The 18,258-nt window shown below is 32.8% G+C and overlaps 1 protein-coding gene across 2 annotated transcripts in view; it reads left to right on the top strand.

The window, feature by feature from the left end:
* Nucleotides 1–18,258, top strand: part of Lrrc7 (leucine rich repeat containing 7) — a 403,609-nt gene that overhangs the window by 289,550 nt on the left and 95,801 nt on the right. For both annotated transcript variants that reach the window (XM_076862304.2, XM_076862303.2), the window contains exons 11-14: nucleotides 9,614–9,743; nucleotides 10,774–10,889; nucleotides 14,863–14,932; nucleotides 16,839–16,938. In XM_076862304.2, the coding sequence (XP_076718419.2) occupies nucleotides 9,614–9,743; nucleotides 10,774–10,889; nucleotides 14,863–14,932; nucleotides 16,839–16,938 (416 nt within the window). The remainder of the gene's footprint in view (nucleotides 1–9,613; nucleotides 9,744–10,773; nucleotides 10,890–14,862; nucleotides 14,933–16,838; nucleotides 16,939–18,258) is intronic.

The following is an 18,258-nucleotide window of genomic DNA, read 5'->3' as shown; positions in this document are numbered from 1 at the left end:
TCAGGTTTCAAGTCCTGGCTTATCCACCCATTAGACAATTCACTGTTGGCAAGTCACCCCACATCAAAGAGCCACAGTTTCCTTATTTATAAAATGGAAATAATAATGTTTCTCAGAGGTTACTGTGAGACTTAGTGCTAGAGAGCCTTCAATAAATTTTAATAATTGTTATTGATAGTAATAACCAAACAGATATTTATATATTCATCATAGCTCACATTCATCATGGGAGGGTTGTTAATAAAGTGTGAGTGAAATGTCTAGTTCTTTAAAAGAAAAACATTCTGTACTTATTTGCAAATGTGATAATGGTAGTGTCCTAGTCTGGGATATTATAACAAAATACAGTAGATTGGATAACTTGAACAACAGAAACTTATTTCTCAGTATAGGGGAGCCCAAGGTACCAGCAAAGTGAGTGAGTGGCAGTCTGAGCCCCTCTGGACTTGTATTAGCTGCTATGCTCCTGTATGCTCACATGACCTCTTTGTACATGGGGAAAAAGAAGGAGAACAAGCTCTCTGGTGTCTCTTCCCATCATGAGGCCCCTACTCTCATGATTTTAATACCAATTACTTCTCAAAGGGTCCATTTGCAAATACCATAAAATTGGGGATCAGAACTTCAATATATGAATTTTGGAAGAAAACATTCAGTCCATAACATACATATTTTAAACCTATAAAATCTACTCTCAGGAAATGAGGTGTTTGAAATTGCTTCCTGCTTTTTGACAGAATCCTCAAGAATAAACTGTTAGAAGCATGAAACAGTCATGCATCATTTTTTGTTGGGGATACTTTCTGAGAAATGCATCATTAGGCAATTTTGTCATTGTGCAAACTTTATAGCATGTACTTATACAAACAGAAGATGTATGAGGCTGCTGCTGGCATAATATGCCACACTATTTTATAGTAAACTTATTTTATATAAAGAGAAGTACTCTAAAACAATGAGAAAAATCATAATATAGTAAATACATAAATCAGTAACATAGTTTATTATCATTACCAAATATCATATACTTTGCATAATTGTATTGCTATACTTTCTTGTGTGTTTGGGGGATGGGGGGGTGGCGGCAGATACTAGAGATTGAACCCAGAGGTGCTTTACCACTGAAGTACATCCCCAGTTCTTTTTATTTTTATTTTTTATTTTAAGGCAGGGTCTCACCAACTTACTCAGGGCCTCACTAAGTTGCTGAGGCTGGCTGGAACTTGTGATCCTCCTGTCTCAGCCTCATGAGCCTCTGGTATTACAGGTGTGCACCACTGAACCTGGCTATGTGCTATACTTTTACACTACTGGCAGCCTGGTAGCTTTGTTTACACCAGCATCCCATAAACACTGGAGTTATGCATTGAGCTACCAGATTACAATGTCATTAGGCAAGAGGAACTTTTTGGTTCCATTATACTCTTATGGAAACACTGTCCTATATACCCTCCATTATTACCAAACTGTAGTTATGTGGTGTGCTTGACTTTGAAGTCAGAGGACTTAATGAGAGAAATTTAAAACACAAACAATAAATTTTAATGTATTTCCCAAACTGAATAGAAGTATCCTCATTTACAAAGTCACTGAGAAAAGGGCCCCCTCTCGCCAAAATGAACAAATAGAATTTCATTGATAATTGTAAGATTTCAGCTCAAGTACAAAACCAGTAATGACAAAAGACAATGTTCTCCACTGACCACTCCCTCACTCCTTGCCCCAACATTTTAGACTTATGGCTATTTATGAGTGATGTCCAAATTATAATTATGGCTATTTATGAGAAACATATATGAGTGTTTCTATAGTTTGGGTTGATTAAGAAACTTTTTAATGTACTAACTTGAAACAAAGAATTTTTTAAAAAATCATCTGGCAATGAGCGAAGCTATTTTCTACTCATAGGTAAAGTTTTATCCACTAAAAATCTGTTTTAAATAGTATTCTGATTTCACAGACACTTTGCTCCTATAATCTAAAATAAATTTTTGCAAATTTTCTTTTCAAACAATCCAGTTAACTTTCTAAAAAGTACAAATAAAAGCGGAATTTTCTAGTAGTTCAGGATGGATGAGAAAATTGGGTCTAATAAAAAGTATATTGTTTATATATACGTTTTATGAGAGTAACTGCTCAAAATCAGCCAACATTTCAGAGGTTGAATGTCTATATTATTTTATGTTTTTACAGATTCTGATTTTACGGAATTCAACTTAGGCTGGGAGTTTGTACTAAAACTGAGTGAGTTTTGCTGAATGGTCAGTATAGAAAAGAACTAGTCTGATTAAAATTCATTAATTTCCTCTCATTGTTTAGAAGCAGTCCAAGCAACTTATCTAATATTAATAAGAAAAATTAAGATGGACTCTAGCTCTTAATTCTGAATCTAAACTAAATGAAATTGATTTATGACCCCTGAAACTAAGAATAATGGCGAAAGTTAGCTAGCATTCACTCTGTGCTCATCCTAAGTGACTGACATATATTAATTCCTTCATATATTTTTAGGTCTTTTACCACAAGGTTAAGTGCTGTTTTCACTCTCTTTATCCAGGGATAAAACTGAGGTGTAGAGTAATTAATTAACTTAACTAGAATCTTCCCAATAGTACTTTTTAGAATCTAAACTCTTATCCTAGCCTCCAGTGTATGTGGTGCCTTTGTCAAAGACAGATGACTGTATCTGCCTATCTTTATCTGTATCTCTCTGTGTCTTACATTCTGTTTCACTGTTCTGGTTGTCATTGTCTGTTTTTACACCAGTCCCGTGATGTTTTTGTTACTCTGTGATTTAAAGTCAGGTATTGTGATGCCTCTAGAATTGCTCTGTTTGCTAAAATTGTTTTGGGTATTCTGGTTCCCTACGAATTTGGGGACTGTTTTTCTAGTTCAGGGATGAATGTCCTTGAAATCTTGATGGGGACTGCATTGAATCTGTAGAACACTGAAGAAAAAAACTGAAGATGATGCCAGAAGTTTGGAAAGACCTCCCATGTTCCTGTAGGTAGAGGCAAAATATTAATCTTTCTTCAGTTTTCTACAATTTTCATTGTAAGAGGTCTTTCCTCTCCTTGGATAGATTTATTCATTGTTTTTTGTTGTTGTTATTGTTGAGGCTATTGTAAATGGAACTGTTTTCCTGATTTTCTTCTTCAGCAGATCAGTGCATAGAAAAGTTATTGATTTTTCTATGTCAACACTTTGCTGAATTTGCTTATTAGCCATAGAAAACTTCTGGGTGATTTTTTTGGATCTTCTAAGTATAGAATAATATCTACAAACAATGATAATTTGACTTCTTCCTTTATTATTTGTATCTGTTTTATTTCCTTTTCTTGCCTGATTTTTCTGGTTAAAATTTCAAGTACTGTATTGAATCATAGTGATGAGAGTGGACATCCTTGTCTTGTTCCTAATTTTACAGGGGATGCTTCCAGTTTTTCCCCATTCACTATGGTGTTGACTTTATATTTGTCAATATGTAGCCTTTATGATGTTGAGATAATTTCCTTTTTTTTCATAAATGGGTGCTGGATTTTTTTAAAGTTTTTTCTCTATGATAATATGATTTTTGTTCTTAATTCTAGTTACATGATGAATTAGACTTGTTGATTTGCATATGTTGAATCATCTCTAACCCTAAAACTAACTTTATTATGATGTACAATCTTATTAAGATTATTATTACGATCTTATTCAGCTTCTTGAATACAGTTTGTTAATATTTTTAAGGATTTTTTCATCTATGTTCATTGAGGATATTGGTTTGTTAGGAAGCACCACTTTAAAGTGCTTTATACTTCCTTTGGACTTATTTTTATTTTCAATGTATACTAGTCAAGATATAAAGCTTCTAAAATAATCTTTGGTTTCTTTTTTACTTCATTATTATAAATGACAGTGATAATCTACATAAATCTGATAGCTGTTTTCGTACAAGATCCTGTATTAAAACACCTTTAATTATTTTTAGGAAGATAGCTATTAATGAAGTCAGCTGAAATCATAGGCCATGAGTATGAATCTTTGGTATTTGAGAGATCATTGATAAATGTGTTTTGCACATATTAGTTCTTCTTTGTAACCCAATGTTTTTAGGCTCAGAAGCTCATTGTATGATAAATGTGTTGTCTTTTTAATACAGAAAGTCCTTTCTTTGCATACTAATATGAAACTATGTTGGAATAAAAACTGTTTTTCCTACAGTACTGTCAACACACAACACAGAACACTTCTGGTCACTGAACTATGTGGGGTTTTCCTTACATCAAGTAATTTCCCAATTTTTTGTGGATAACAACTGAATTTAACTCAATTCTGAAACACATGTCTGAAGTTAGAATCAGAACCCACAGGGTAAAGTTTAGGTCCCACAAAACTGCCTCCCACTTAAACATCAGTCACAAGTCCAGATCTGGGGGATTTCTGATTGATCATCTATAAATTGGGGGGTTCCTATGACTCCCTCCTCAGGTCCGATCTTTAGGTTGAATGGCTCACAGAAATCAGGGAAATAAGTTAACCAATGTTTGATAAAGGATAATGCAAAGGGTAGAGATAAGAAAACACATGCAAAGGTACATGGGGAAGGAACATGGAACTTCTGTGTGCTCTTCAAGAGCACCACCTTCCTGGAACCCCCTACCTCATGCAATCAACAACTCACAAGTTCTCTGAATCTCCATCTTGGGGTCCTTATAGCAGCTTTATATGTGAGTGTGGTGATTATACATCACTGACCTTTCGTGATCAGCTCAACCTCAGCCTCTCTCCTCTTCCCAGTTGTCAGGGTGTGGGACTGACACTTCAAACTTCTAATGACATGGTTGGTTTCCTTGGCAAGCAGCTCCCATCCTGAAGCTCTGTAAGAGTCCCTAATCTCAAGTCTTGTCATTAGTATACAGAAAAGCACTTATTACTTTGAAGATTCCAAGGATTTTAAGAGGTCTGTACCAAGAACATATTGAATATCAAATACATATTCCTTATAAATAAATAAATCACAATAAATTGAAGTGATCATAAAAATTATTGTGTAATCTTCTGTGCAAAATGGTTTTAACCAATGTGAAAAATTATGGTCATTTTCACAAAAAGTCTTTAAACCTTTTATCATACCTTTAAACGCTCATACTATCCATTATAAATATAGGGGATTCAAAAAATAATAAAACTAATATTTGTTCAGTATACTGTATTTTTAAATACTAGGAACACTGAGATGTAATATTTGTTTTGTTTTGTAAAACACCAAATTTAGCTTGAGCATCACCTGCCTTCTTTCCATAATATAAGTTATGATACAAGGTGAACATCAGTGGATTGTTATAGTCCTTTTCAAGTTTGGATAAGATTTTTTTGTTTGTTTGTTTGTTTGCTTGCTTTTGGTACTGGGGATTGAAGCCAGGGACACTTAACTACTGAGCCGTATTGTCAGCTTTTTTTTTTTTTTGTATTTTATTTAGAGACACAGTCTCACTGAGTTGCTTAGGGCTTTGCTAAATTGCTGAGACTGGCTTTGAATTTATGATCCTCCTGCGTTAGCCTCTCAAGTCGCTGTGTCTCAAGTCGCTGTGGGATTATAGGCCTGTGTCACCTCACCCAGCAGCTTCCAGATTTTTATCCTTTGTGCTTCCGGTGTTGTGAAATGTGTGTGAGAGTCCCTTCTGCAGGATATGTACTGCTAGGTCACTTACTCTGAAACCTCTTCTTCTTTCAACCACTTTCCTCACTCATGTTGGTAAGCGTGCCTTCACTAAGTTCCCCTGGCAGCTTATCTGGGATTCCCTAACAGGAGCAGTGTCAACAGCCCCACAGTCACCTGTGTCTTCTCTAACTCCATTTATACTCTGTTGAAATCCTGCTAAGTTTATTTGCACAGTGTGCTGAAAATTTCTGCCGTGCCGCACACATATTACTTGCTGTTACTTCCTACCACGAGGCTCAAATATTTTCATTTTTATGTTTCATATCATATTTCATCCAGAACTCAGGCAATGAAACTGTATAATCGCGAGTTGTGGCATGAATAGCCTATACCAAAGTCTGTGTAAGATAATGGGCTTTAAAAGTTAAAATAACTGCATGGTCCACTGGCTGGATTAGTGAAGTTGTCCTTTGTGATAAGTAGAAAATTTTCATATTTTCACATAAATCTCCAAGAGAATTAGGGCAACCAAGAGCTGTATCCAACAGTAACAGTGTTTTAACAGTTAAATTATTTTGCCTATACTCTGTCTACTGCTAGAAGACAGACAACACAATTTGCTGTTGATATGTGAGCATAATAGCAGATACATGATTTGCTGTCTGTGAACATAGTAACAGATGTGCATGGCCCACCACAACTTTGAAGACAGTGATGTAACTGTTCGTTGATCTTGATGTTCATCTATTATTCACATTTACATTGTGATTTGTGGACCGAAGAAAGCTTGATACTTTATAGAGTCACTACAGTTAAAATAGCAAGTAACTGAAATTTAAACCATGTCATTGGGGAACAAGTGTTTTTTAATGGACTATGACAACTGAAACTCCTGCATACTGTCACTGAGCAAAATTGAGGACTGCCTTACTGTGGCTTAAGACCAATTTCAAAATATGTTTGTATAAAAGAAAGAAAAAACAAGAATCCTCATTTTTTTTTATTTTTAAAATATCTTGTTTGAATTCACCCTTTGAATGTACAATTGAAATTTTTATTATAAAAATGCCCGTCACTTTCATCACCACTTGCTGAATACAGGAGTTCAAGCTATTTGTAAAACCCGTTCTATGCAATTTTACAAAAATTATTAAGTGCATTAGATGTATAAGACATGATGTTAGGGTTTTTAATAAATAGATAGATATTCTGTTACTGAGTTTTCCACATATGTTGATTCCTGCCCCCACAAATACACATACACACAGAATCAAACAGCATGCCCACCTGACACCTCAGGAACATGACTGCCCCTATGGGGTGGGGTGTCTCAGTGGATTTAAAAACAAGTTTGATTGGGTTCACTAATAATAAAAGAAAAAAATTACTTTTTTTTTGACTAATACTAAGCTATGTGCTTTATTGATAATATTTCATGAACTATTCAAAGCAACTACATGAGGCAGGAATTATTAGTATCCACATTGCAAATATGAAGAGAAACTGAGACTTAAAAGTTATATGACTTATCTATGTATAAGGAAAACATTTATCTTGAGCTATTAGTCAAAGTTGAATGCCACCTTTTGCCATAGCTGGTTCTAACCAGTTGAATTTCAACTGATCATGAACTTTGAGTGACCCTGGACAGAGTCAGACTGAACCTAAATGTATTGGATGTTTTCTTGACCCACAGACAGTAGGTCTCTATTTGCCTAACATACACAGTCCTGTGAGTCTATTTCATACTTTTCATAATGCAAGTTTTCCATCCTTGGTGAACATAATCATGGTGTCACCCAATCAGACTCTCACAAAACCCTACTTTTTACTGACTTTCCTCCTCAGAGCACCACTTACTGGATTTTCTTCCCTATGGCAGGTAAATAAAAGCAGCTTTGTTTTCTGAGCTATAGTGGTCTTTCTTTTATTTGTTGATACCCAAGATCATACATCCAGTAAGTGACAGGGCTAGAGCCTAAATCCACGTGACTGACTTCAGATCCTATGCTTGATTTTCATATTCATTTCTTAAATAAATGATGGGAGCAAACTGTATTCAAGTTAGCTATTTCCAATATATAAAAAAGAAAACTGATTCTATAACCTTTCTCAAACTGACTTCATTTTTCCCTTTATCATGGAAGGTTCCTCCCCCTGGGAATTCCTCCCTGCTATAATAATGGCAAAAGTATGAATGCTGATACCAATGTAATAATATTAAAACACCAATGGCAATTTAAATATAGCTAGTGATTTTTCTCTTCCAGGCTCTCTTTGTTTCCCACATGTTGCAAAAAGACAGTGAAGTATCTTGTTTCCTTGTAATACCATCACTCCTATGATTCCTTTTATTTATTTATTTATTTATTCTAATCAGTTAGTCATGACAGAAGAATGCTCTTTGATTCATTGTACACAGAGCACAATTTTTCTCTTCTCTGGTTGTACACAAAGTAGGGTCACATCATTCATGCAATCATATATGTACCTAGGGTAATGATGTCCATCTCATCTTTCCTATTCCCATGCCCCCTCTCCTCCTCTCCCTTCCCTTTGGCCAATCAAAAGTTTCTCCACTCATCCCATGCCCCCCACCCCAGTATGGATTAGCATCCACTTATCAGTGAGAACATAGTTTTTTGGGGATTGACTTACTTTGCTTAGCATGATATTCTCTAATTCCATCCATGTATCAGCAAATACCATAATTTTATTCTCTTTTATTGCTGAGTAATATTCCATTGTGTATATATATGCCACAGTTTCTTTTTTTGCCTAACATACACAGTCTTGTGAATCCATTCATCTATTGAAAGTCATCTAGGTTGCTTCCACAGTTTGACTACTGGGAATTGTGCTGCTATAAACATTGATGTGGCTGCATCACTGTAGTATGCTATTTATAAGTCCTTTGGGTTATAGACCAAGGAGTGGGATAGCTGGGTCAGATGGTGGTTTTGTTCCAAGTTTTCCAAGGAATCTCCCCATTGCTTTCCAGATTGGTTGCACCAGTTTGCAGTCCCTCCAGCAATGTATGAGTGTGCCTTTTCTCCCACATCCTAATCAAAACTACTCTAAGATTTTATTTCACTCCTATGATTCCTTTCTGTGGCTCTAGGATATAGCATTTAAGTATAGAGTGGTAGGGATTGTGACAAACAGGAGACCCACCAAAGGACTGTGCCCATTTGAAGACAGTAGATATAACTCTGTATCCATTGCTTCTCAGGGAAGAATACAGGCCCAGTATTACAAATTTGCAAGGGGCACCAAAAATCTGGATCAATAGTGTATATTAACTACTTTTTAATAATTCTAGTAAAGCAAACAAAGCATGTCTACAGACAGGATAATGTAGCAGAGCCATGTTATCTGATTTCAGTCCCAGATTTGCCAATTTGTATGGCTTTTGGAAAGTTTCTTAGACTATTTAAGCCTCAATTTTCTTAATTATAAAATGAGTTTAAAATAGAGGGTTTTTTTACAAAAAAAAGAGATTAGTAGGTCTTTCTATCTCTAAAATGCTTAATAAAATACAATCACATTAGTGTTTTTGTTTTTACTGCTTTTCCCCATGCATCCTCTCTTCATTGGACCTCGCACCACACCCTTCTACCTACTCAGTGCTGTTTCAGGGACTCATTCCAAGATAAACATTCTGAACTTCTGGCTAAAAATGACACCTAAGTTATAAACAAACACAAAAACAAAAATTCTTCTATAATTTCCAATGGCTCAGCTGAATGACAAATTCAGAAATGGAAAAAATTAACCTTATTTATTTTACCAAATCAAAACAATCATTTAATGATATAGAACCATTCAACTGAACTGATAAAATTAATGAATTGATGCAATATTTTGTAATCCTTGATGAACCACTTTTGTTTGATGATTGGATATGTGGTTTTGCAAAAAAAAATTTGCCGGAATGACTAACTACTGTGTTTAACTTTTCAGTTTATCTTTACTAGAAGAATTCGACTGTAGCTGTAATGAACTGGAGTCTCTACCATCTACTATTGGCTACCTTCACAGTCTCCGAACATTAGCAGTTGATGAAAATTTCCTTCCAGAATTACCCAGAGAAGTGGGTTTTCCATCAATTAACTTTTAATGAATGTGTTTTGAAATGAAATATTATCAGATGCAATAGCAGAGTAGGTTCATGAATTGAGAAAATGTGTATAGGAATTATCTATATAATCATTCTGTTTTAAATGACAAATATTCTTACATTTAAACCAGAAAAATGCATTTGACTTAAATATCGCTTACAAAGAATAAAAAATATAATAAATATTATATGATAATTATAATAAATATTATATTATAATTATAATAAATATTAAAATAAGTATAATAAAATATAAGTTAATGCTAAGGAATATAATTTTAAATAATTTATGTATTTTGCTTTTAAGAACAATAGAAGTAACACTTTTGGATAATGACATTTCCATTTCTGAAGTAAAAGGGTTTTTATTGCTATAAATATTTGTAAGGTTTCCAATTACATACTAATATCATGTTAACTTCCAGATTCACAAAGAGATTCTGTTCATTATTAACCTCTAAACAGACTTTCATTTACTAATGTCAAAAAAGAATGTGAAGCATATTTTCAATTTAACATTTTATACTAACTAGTTCCATATGATGGAAAATAATCACTGTATCATTATTTTAAAGACAAAAGTTATGAATAAAAGTGATAAATAACATTGTAATGTGAAAAAAATTAGCTTTGCCAAAGAACTGTTAATAACATTTCATTTTTTGAATATGTATTTTCTGCTATTAAAAACATAGAGATTATTACTTACTTAGAAAAAACAATCTGATTCATAAAAACAATAGTGTTGACAGATATTTTAATAGTAAGATTATTAATAAAATGCTTCCTTGTTAATATTTAAAATAATGAGGTATATATTGCCTTAATATCTAAATATGTATATAAATATTTTTAAAAGATTATAAAAAGGATAGTACACATATTAAGAGAAAGTTTAAAGTGAGAGAAATCAATGAGCTAATTGGTTTAGTAAATTAGAAAAATTAATATAACAACAGCTCTACATTGTTACTCTTCACCTATTTTCTTTTGTTATCAATAGATTGGAAGCTGTAAGAATGTCACAGTTATGTCTCTACGCTCTAATAAGCTGGAATTTCTTCCTGAAGAAATTGGACAGATGCAGAAACTGAGAGTTTTAAATTTGAGTGATAACAGGTATTTTTGCAACATTTCATCATTACATACTAGTTATTTACTAAAAGCAAATGATAGGTTTTTTTTGTCTATAATTTGGAAAGAATTTCTGTATCTTGTGAGGTATATGGAATGCAAATATGTGTGCTTTGTGTAGACAATAGCAGAACTAAATTATTTTTAAACCAACTATTTCTAAATTTTGTTATTTGATTATATCAGAATCACATATTATATGTTAAAATTATATAAAACCTATACACCAAATGTAACCAAAGCAAAAAGCTTAGTAATACAAAAACATAGAAAAATAATTGTAATAAATAACTGCAAATCCATTTTTTAAATATATGTATATAGCTGGCTGCAGTGGTGCAGGCCTGTAATCCCAGAAGCTTGAGAGAGTGAGGCAGGAGGATCATGAGTTCAAAGCCAGACTCAGCAAAAGCCAGAGGCTAAGCAACTCTGTGAGACTCTGTCTCTAAATAAAATACAAAATAGGGCTGGGGATATGGCTCAGTGTACAAGTGCCCCTGAGTTCAATCATCTCTGGTTCCAAAAAATAAAATACATGCATATATTTGTTCTTAGGCACATATATGTATCCAACATATTGGGCAATGTGTATATTTCACCTCCACCAAAGTGCTGGTTAAAAACATTGCTAGTAAACTCATACTCCAAAGGCATAAGGTTTGTACATTATAGTTACGAAAATCAAATGGCTACTCAGTCATGTTCAAAACAGAATGAACAACAACAACAACAAAAGGATAAGCTTCTTCTTGTGACAAAAAATGTTATGTTGGTGGATGTGTAAAAGGAAAAACTGAAGCTACGGTTCCTCTTTGTTCCCACCTTCTCTGTGAAAACAATTACATTCCAATAGGAAAGGATAAAGGTAGATATTAACCAGAAATAACTACTAAATTGATAAAGTGATTAGGAATAGGATAAATACTCTATATTCTCAGTAAATTCAATCAGACAATGATGGTTCAAGAAACTAAGAGAGTGAAACTGTCCAAGGTGAGCCTTTGTGAAATCATGAGGAAAATTTATGAAAGTTTCGGGATAAGCATTAAAGTTCTTTTTTTTTCTTTTTACTTTGATTAAGAAAAAAGTAATGTGAATTTTCAAAATTTATTCTCTTAGTAACTAAATAATATTCCCAACTAAGAGAATAAAACATTTTACTAAAAGGTTTGGAATTTTATTCATAAATCAAGGTAAGAAGAGGCACCAAAGCTTTGTGCATCAAAAGGAAGTAACGTCCTTACAATGCTATTTCCTCTCTGAGTTACCAGACTGGAAATGAAGAGAATGCCTTAAATGTTGTGTCTGAATTTCTTCAAGACACTTAGTGAAATCTCTAATTGCATTCTAATGAATTAAATTAGGAAATATGGTCATGAAAATATCATAGGAGGGTAGATTCCTATTAGATTCAATTATAGTCCCCACCAGAAGCATTAGTGTCAATCTGGAGAGAGGGTTATTGTGCTGAGTTTTAGAAGTCTCTCCTAAATTTTTGCTCTGCTCAATTTTTTTCATTAATAGTCTGTATGATTATATAACAAATCTGCTTACCAAATATCACAAATGCCCCACAACCAGAAGGATTATTAATGGATATAGCAGACTCAAGTGCCTAGTGTGAACCAGACATGCTGCTAGTTACTAGGGCAAAACAGGAATAGACTGAGGAGCTTACAACATCAGGAATTAAAATATTTCATCAAGCCAAAAATAGTTGATTAGTGTATCCCCTAGTACAAAAACTGGAACATAGAATGGAGCCAAATTAATACTTTCAATTAATGAGTCAATTAATGAATCAGAGGAAAAATCAATATTCCGTCAAAGCTGAGGCCAAAGTTCAACATCACCATCAGAGAATGAACTGCTTGGAGAGAAGCTTAAATAAGAAATGTTATCCAAAAGTAATGATGACTGCAGTTCTGTATTTACAATATGACAGATTTTTAAAAGCTTGACATTTTAATTAGGAACAATGATTCTTCCACCCTGTCAGCTGCAAACTTGCTCCTTGGTCGAAGTACTGTATATTTATTATACAATATTAGAGGCTCACCTTCTATAGAAGCCTCTGGAATAGCAAGGAAAAATGAGGTTCCCTTGTTCATCTCTAACAGTTTTTTTTTTTTCATATTCTACATTTATCATTGGATTCAGGATGATTTATCATGTATATTGTTGTACAGGATGTACGTGTTGGACATGTTTTCCCCTCATGTAATTTGGATGCAGCAGCATTGACATCCACTTTAAATTTATCCCCATATTATGTGATAAAACATTCTCTATAAGAGTTACTTCACAATTTCTGCTGTGAGTGAACTTAAATAACTACAAATTAGAAACAGCTTTCATGGGTAATTTGGTTGAAAGTTAAAGTTGTAATTCTATGAGAAAAAAAATGTGATACAATTTAATATCTACTATCTCTTCAAATTTATTAAATTATTTGAAAGTACTTAATTGCTTTTGCACTACAATTAACTCATTAATTACTGTAAATTTTCCTCTTCCCTTATTGAAATACGTTTATCAATTAGTTGATAGAATTTCAATGTTAAAGACTTAAGGAAATTTTCTTTCCAAGTTAAGCATTTTCTAACATGTTCCTCTATGGTCCAAAGTGATAACGCAGTAAATCTCATTGGCATGCTACTTAGTACTACTCACTTTGCTGACTAGCAATGACAATAACCTTTGTAATCACATTGTGTTGACCATGTACATGCACAATTTCAAGGATTTAAGGTAGTATATTGAAATAGGCATTTAGCCTTCCGAAGGTTGAAGCCAAAGTTAAATATGTAGCATTGACTGAATATCAAAGCTGAAGCCAAACTTCACACAAAGTTAAATATATAATTTTGATTTAATATCAAGGCTGAGGCCAAACTTTACGAGTCTCAAAAAATGTGATTTTTAAAGATCCCTTCTTTGTTTTTATGAGTGCATTATAGTTATAGACAATATAGGGGTTCATTTTGACATAATCATATAAGCATGGAATATAATTTGCTCCACTTCAGATTCCTTTTTTGAATATCTTCTATACAATACACCAGGAGTAGAAGAACAAAAGGACACATTCCCTGGAAGTCAGCATAACTTTGGGAGCTGTAAACTTATTTAGTAGTAAGACGGACAGGTCCCCTGGCCCTCACAGAATCTATGGTTTTGTGGGGAAAACCGTAAACAATAAATAAATAATTACAAAAATCAAATTTAATTAAATACTTCAGTGTGTTCTATGAAGGAAAATGCCAGGTGCTGGGAAACTGGATTAAGAAAAGTAGTTTAAATGAGGAGTCAAGGAAAAAACTCTTTGAAAAAATGGCATTTAAACTGAGAACTAGAAGACTTGTGGGATTTAATCACATGAAGTATGGTAGTATTGTATTGTAGATGAAGAATTGGTCGAATCTTATTTTTTTTTTTTTGGTTGAACCTTATAATAGGCTGATAGAGGGCCAGTGTGCTGATGGAACTATCAGGAAAGGAGAAGCTGGAACAACTGCTGGAGGGATTACGGATCCCAGATTGTTTAAGTCTGACAGTGCATGTCAACAATTTTTTTATTTTATCTTGATACAATGGGAAGCTTTTGCAGGGTTATAAATACATTCACTTTTAGAGGATTATTGAGACTGCTCAGTGGAATGGTGAAAGGATTGAAGGAAAAAATGGAATCAACCACATTATAGTATTTTATTTATTTGTTCATTCTTTTTAGACATACATGTCAGCGGAGTGTGTTTTGACAGTGGAGTGTAGTACACATACATGGAGTATAACTTATTCTAACTAGGATCCCATTCTTGTGTTTGATATGGAGTTAACACATAGGAAAATTATGTCTAATTCATTCTACTGTCACAATATAGTATGTGAAAAAATTCTTCTTAGATATGACTCATCCATCTTCATCTATGCTATTAGAATTTTCTTATTTTTACAGATTGAAGAATTTACCATTCTCATTTACCAAACTTAAAGAGCTTGCAGCTTTGTGGCTTTCTGACAATCAGGTAAAAACTTTTATTACCTGATTTATTTTATTTGTTAACATGAATTAGAATTGAAACTTTGAATTACTTTTCCCCATTGATATCTTTGACAGTTAATACAAAATAAAGATTCTTTATCTCCTGAAAAGATTTTTCTAAAGGTAGCAGTACAAATATTGCCATAGACAGAACAGTACTATACTACCATCTCTGTGTTTTAAATACTTATGCTTAATATCTACTTCATTGTCAGAGATCTAAACATAAAAAGATCATTTTTATAGCTTCTTAACTCCTGGTGGTACACATATGTCCTTAGAGAATGTATTTTAATTATATCTCTGAGCATAAAGAATAAGAAACCATTACCACAATCCCCACAAGAGGGATTTCTTATCCTCTATGTTCCCTTTTCTTCTTATGCTTTTAATTATAATCAATTTAATTTTAAAACTTTATTCAAGAAACTTACTAGTATCTTTCAGCAACTATTGTCAGTATTTTCTGTGAAAATGTTTTATTATTAATTTTTATGTTCATGAAAATAGATTATAATTGAATCAGTAATTGAGTATTATGAATAATTTTATTAATTGGAAAATATCAAGGAACAATTGGAGACAACTGATTTGCCAACAAAAAAAAATGGTTGTGGATAATATTGACATAGTTTATCCCTCTTTTTCTTTGTGCTTCTAAACACTCATGCCCAAATACAAATGATTAAATGAAAGCAAGCCATCTTATATTTAATTTATCACTTTTTTCTTGAGCATAAAAGAATATCTACTGACAAATGGATTGTTCATATTCCTAGCTATTACATGAAAATTAAAAATATCTTCTACAAAATGTAAAATGTAAATGTAAGAATAATGTTTGTATTTCTACAGTCACTACAGCACTTGCTTTCATTGATTGAGTAAAATTAGATTGTCTTTCAAATTCAGATCTTATCAATAAACTATAGATTTTTTTTTACAGTATCAATATAACATAAATAAATCCTCTCTGGAGTCAATATGAACTATGCTAATGAAGCAGTCTATTTTGCAGTCTCATATTGCAAATAAACACACTTAATATCATGATTTATTATTATTGTGCAAGAAGGAACAAAACAGTGACTGCATCATTTAACTTTTATTTTGAACACTGATTTAATGTATTGCCGACTGTTTCATGAGAAAAGCTGGTATGTCAGATCCCCTTTATGCTTCGCTCCTATTAATAATTATCACAGAATAAGCAGATTTTCAATACATTAATAATATGAACATTTTCAATATATTTCTGATACATAATATGTGAGACCTGAAAGCCATTCATAAATAGTTATTTTTAAAATAAAATTAATGATAGAAAACAAACTGTGACCATAAATATATCTTGATACATCAGACACATGTATAGTTGCTTATTTATGTGTGGACCTTTTCTTTTGGGTTGCAAAAGTATTTCTTAATGCTTAATAAATGAATGTTTATGTTTTAATCTAACTAATTGCATAGATGACCTTGCATAGGATGAACTTTATAGCAAATTCCATTTCTTTCCAGGGCAACTCTCTATGAAAATGAATAGGCATGTAGGACTACACTAAAAACTTACTAAAGTTGAAACAGTTTAACACATTTTGGTCTCATCAGCATTAAAACTGACATTTCTTAGCTGAATAGGTTTTGGTAAGTTTTATAAAAATGTATACTAATGAAGAAGAAAACTTCATTACAAAAATGTTAGAATTTGAAAATATTTCTCGGCAATAGTCTTATTTATGGTATACTTTATTTCCATTTTCACTCACTTTTCTTTCAATTTTCATTCATCTTAGTGAGGTCAGACTATTGACCATTATCTTATATAAAATAAATATTATTCAGATTTTCAATGTTTTTCATCTAATTTATGTGTTTTCTGCTTCCAGTCCAAAGCTCTTATCCCTTTACAAACGGAAGCCCATCCAGAAACAAAGCAAAGAGTATTGACTAACTATATGTTTCCCCAGCAACCTCGTGGTGATGAAGGTAAAAATTGTCCATAGAAATGTGTTCTGTATTTATAATGATGGATTAAAAGGGCTATTTTCATTCTGCTCTCTATCCAGGAGGATTGGCATATGAGCAAGCTAATAAAGATAATTATAAAAGACAAATATATCATTTGGAAGTTTAAGCATGAGTCTCTACACTATACTATTTTTAAGATTCCAAATACTAAACTCTTCCTCTTTATATCTTACATGAAAATAATGTTGGCATGTAGACACCACTTCTCTTGGCAACAAGACACAGGGCTAGTTAACCAAAGTGGTATCCAGCAATTGCAATGAGCTGAGAGCTATCAGAACCTAAGGAAGGTTCAAAGGGCTAATTCATTTCCAGTGTTCACTTACTGCATGAACACAGTTTAAACATTTACTTCAGTGATCTTAGGCACCCAAAATGTCATGTTATTAGTTAACCATGGAGAGAAAACTTAAAAATTATGATCATTATTTTTCTTTTTCCAGTTTAGTTTCCCCCCAAAAAAAGTCAGCAACTATGAAAAACCATTTTTTAAAAAACTTTAAACTTTCTCAATAATTAAATTTCACATTTTTCATAAAAATTTTTAAATGTTTACTATTTGAAATCTAGCACATGCTGGTATGAACATTTTCTATAGTCATAGAGTAACAGTGATTCTTGTAGGAGTAAACCCTCTTTACTTTAGCCATGGATTCAATCCACCCAATCCACCTGAATGAGAACAACATGTAAAATAAACCATTTGCTCATGTATTTCTTATTTTGAGAGAAAATTATCACAAATGGCTTTAGTGTTTTGACTTTCAAATCTAAGTGAATCATTTGCCTCCTTGGTTTATTATTTTGGGTTCTATTATTTTTGTTTCTTTTGAGGAAAGAAAGTTGCTAATTGTAAAGTTTTCTTGAAATCCAATCAAGTGACCTTTTGGTTTGTCAGACAGCAGTGTAATAAATGAATCTTTAGAATCTCTTACAACAAAGAAATACAAGATAAAAGCTATCCTTTGGTAAAGAATGTAGCCTATGCTGAGTACTTTAATTGAATTTTCTTGTGAAGAAATATTACTATTAGCCAATATTCTGATGTGAATTAGAGATTTATAAACCATGTTTCCTGTAAATTTGAGACATATTTAAACTAACCGAAACCTTAGTGTTAAAGACTAAATTTTCTACTTGTTCTCTACCTCAAAAACATTGCCCCTTCCCAAACACACCAAAGAACAAAGTTGCAATCATGGGCACTGTATTGCAAAATTGTTCTTATGTTGAACCTTTCATTGAAAAATAACATCCCAATGCGTGTTTAGTGATTGT

The sequence above is a fragment of the Callospermophilus lateralis genome, chromosome 7 (genome assembly GCF_048772815.1).
Source record: "Callospermophilus lateralis isolate mCalLat2 chromosome 7, mCalLat2.hap1, whole genome shotgun sequence".
Classification (NCBI taxonomy): Eukaryota; Metazoa; Chordata; class Mammalia; order Rodentia; family Sciuridae; genus Callospermophilus; species Callospermophilus lateralis.
Note: the sequence above shows the minus strand (reverse complement) of the source record. Positions and strands in the feature narration are given on the sequence as shown.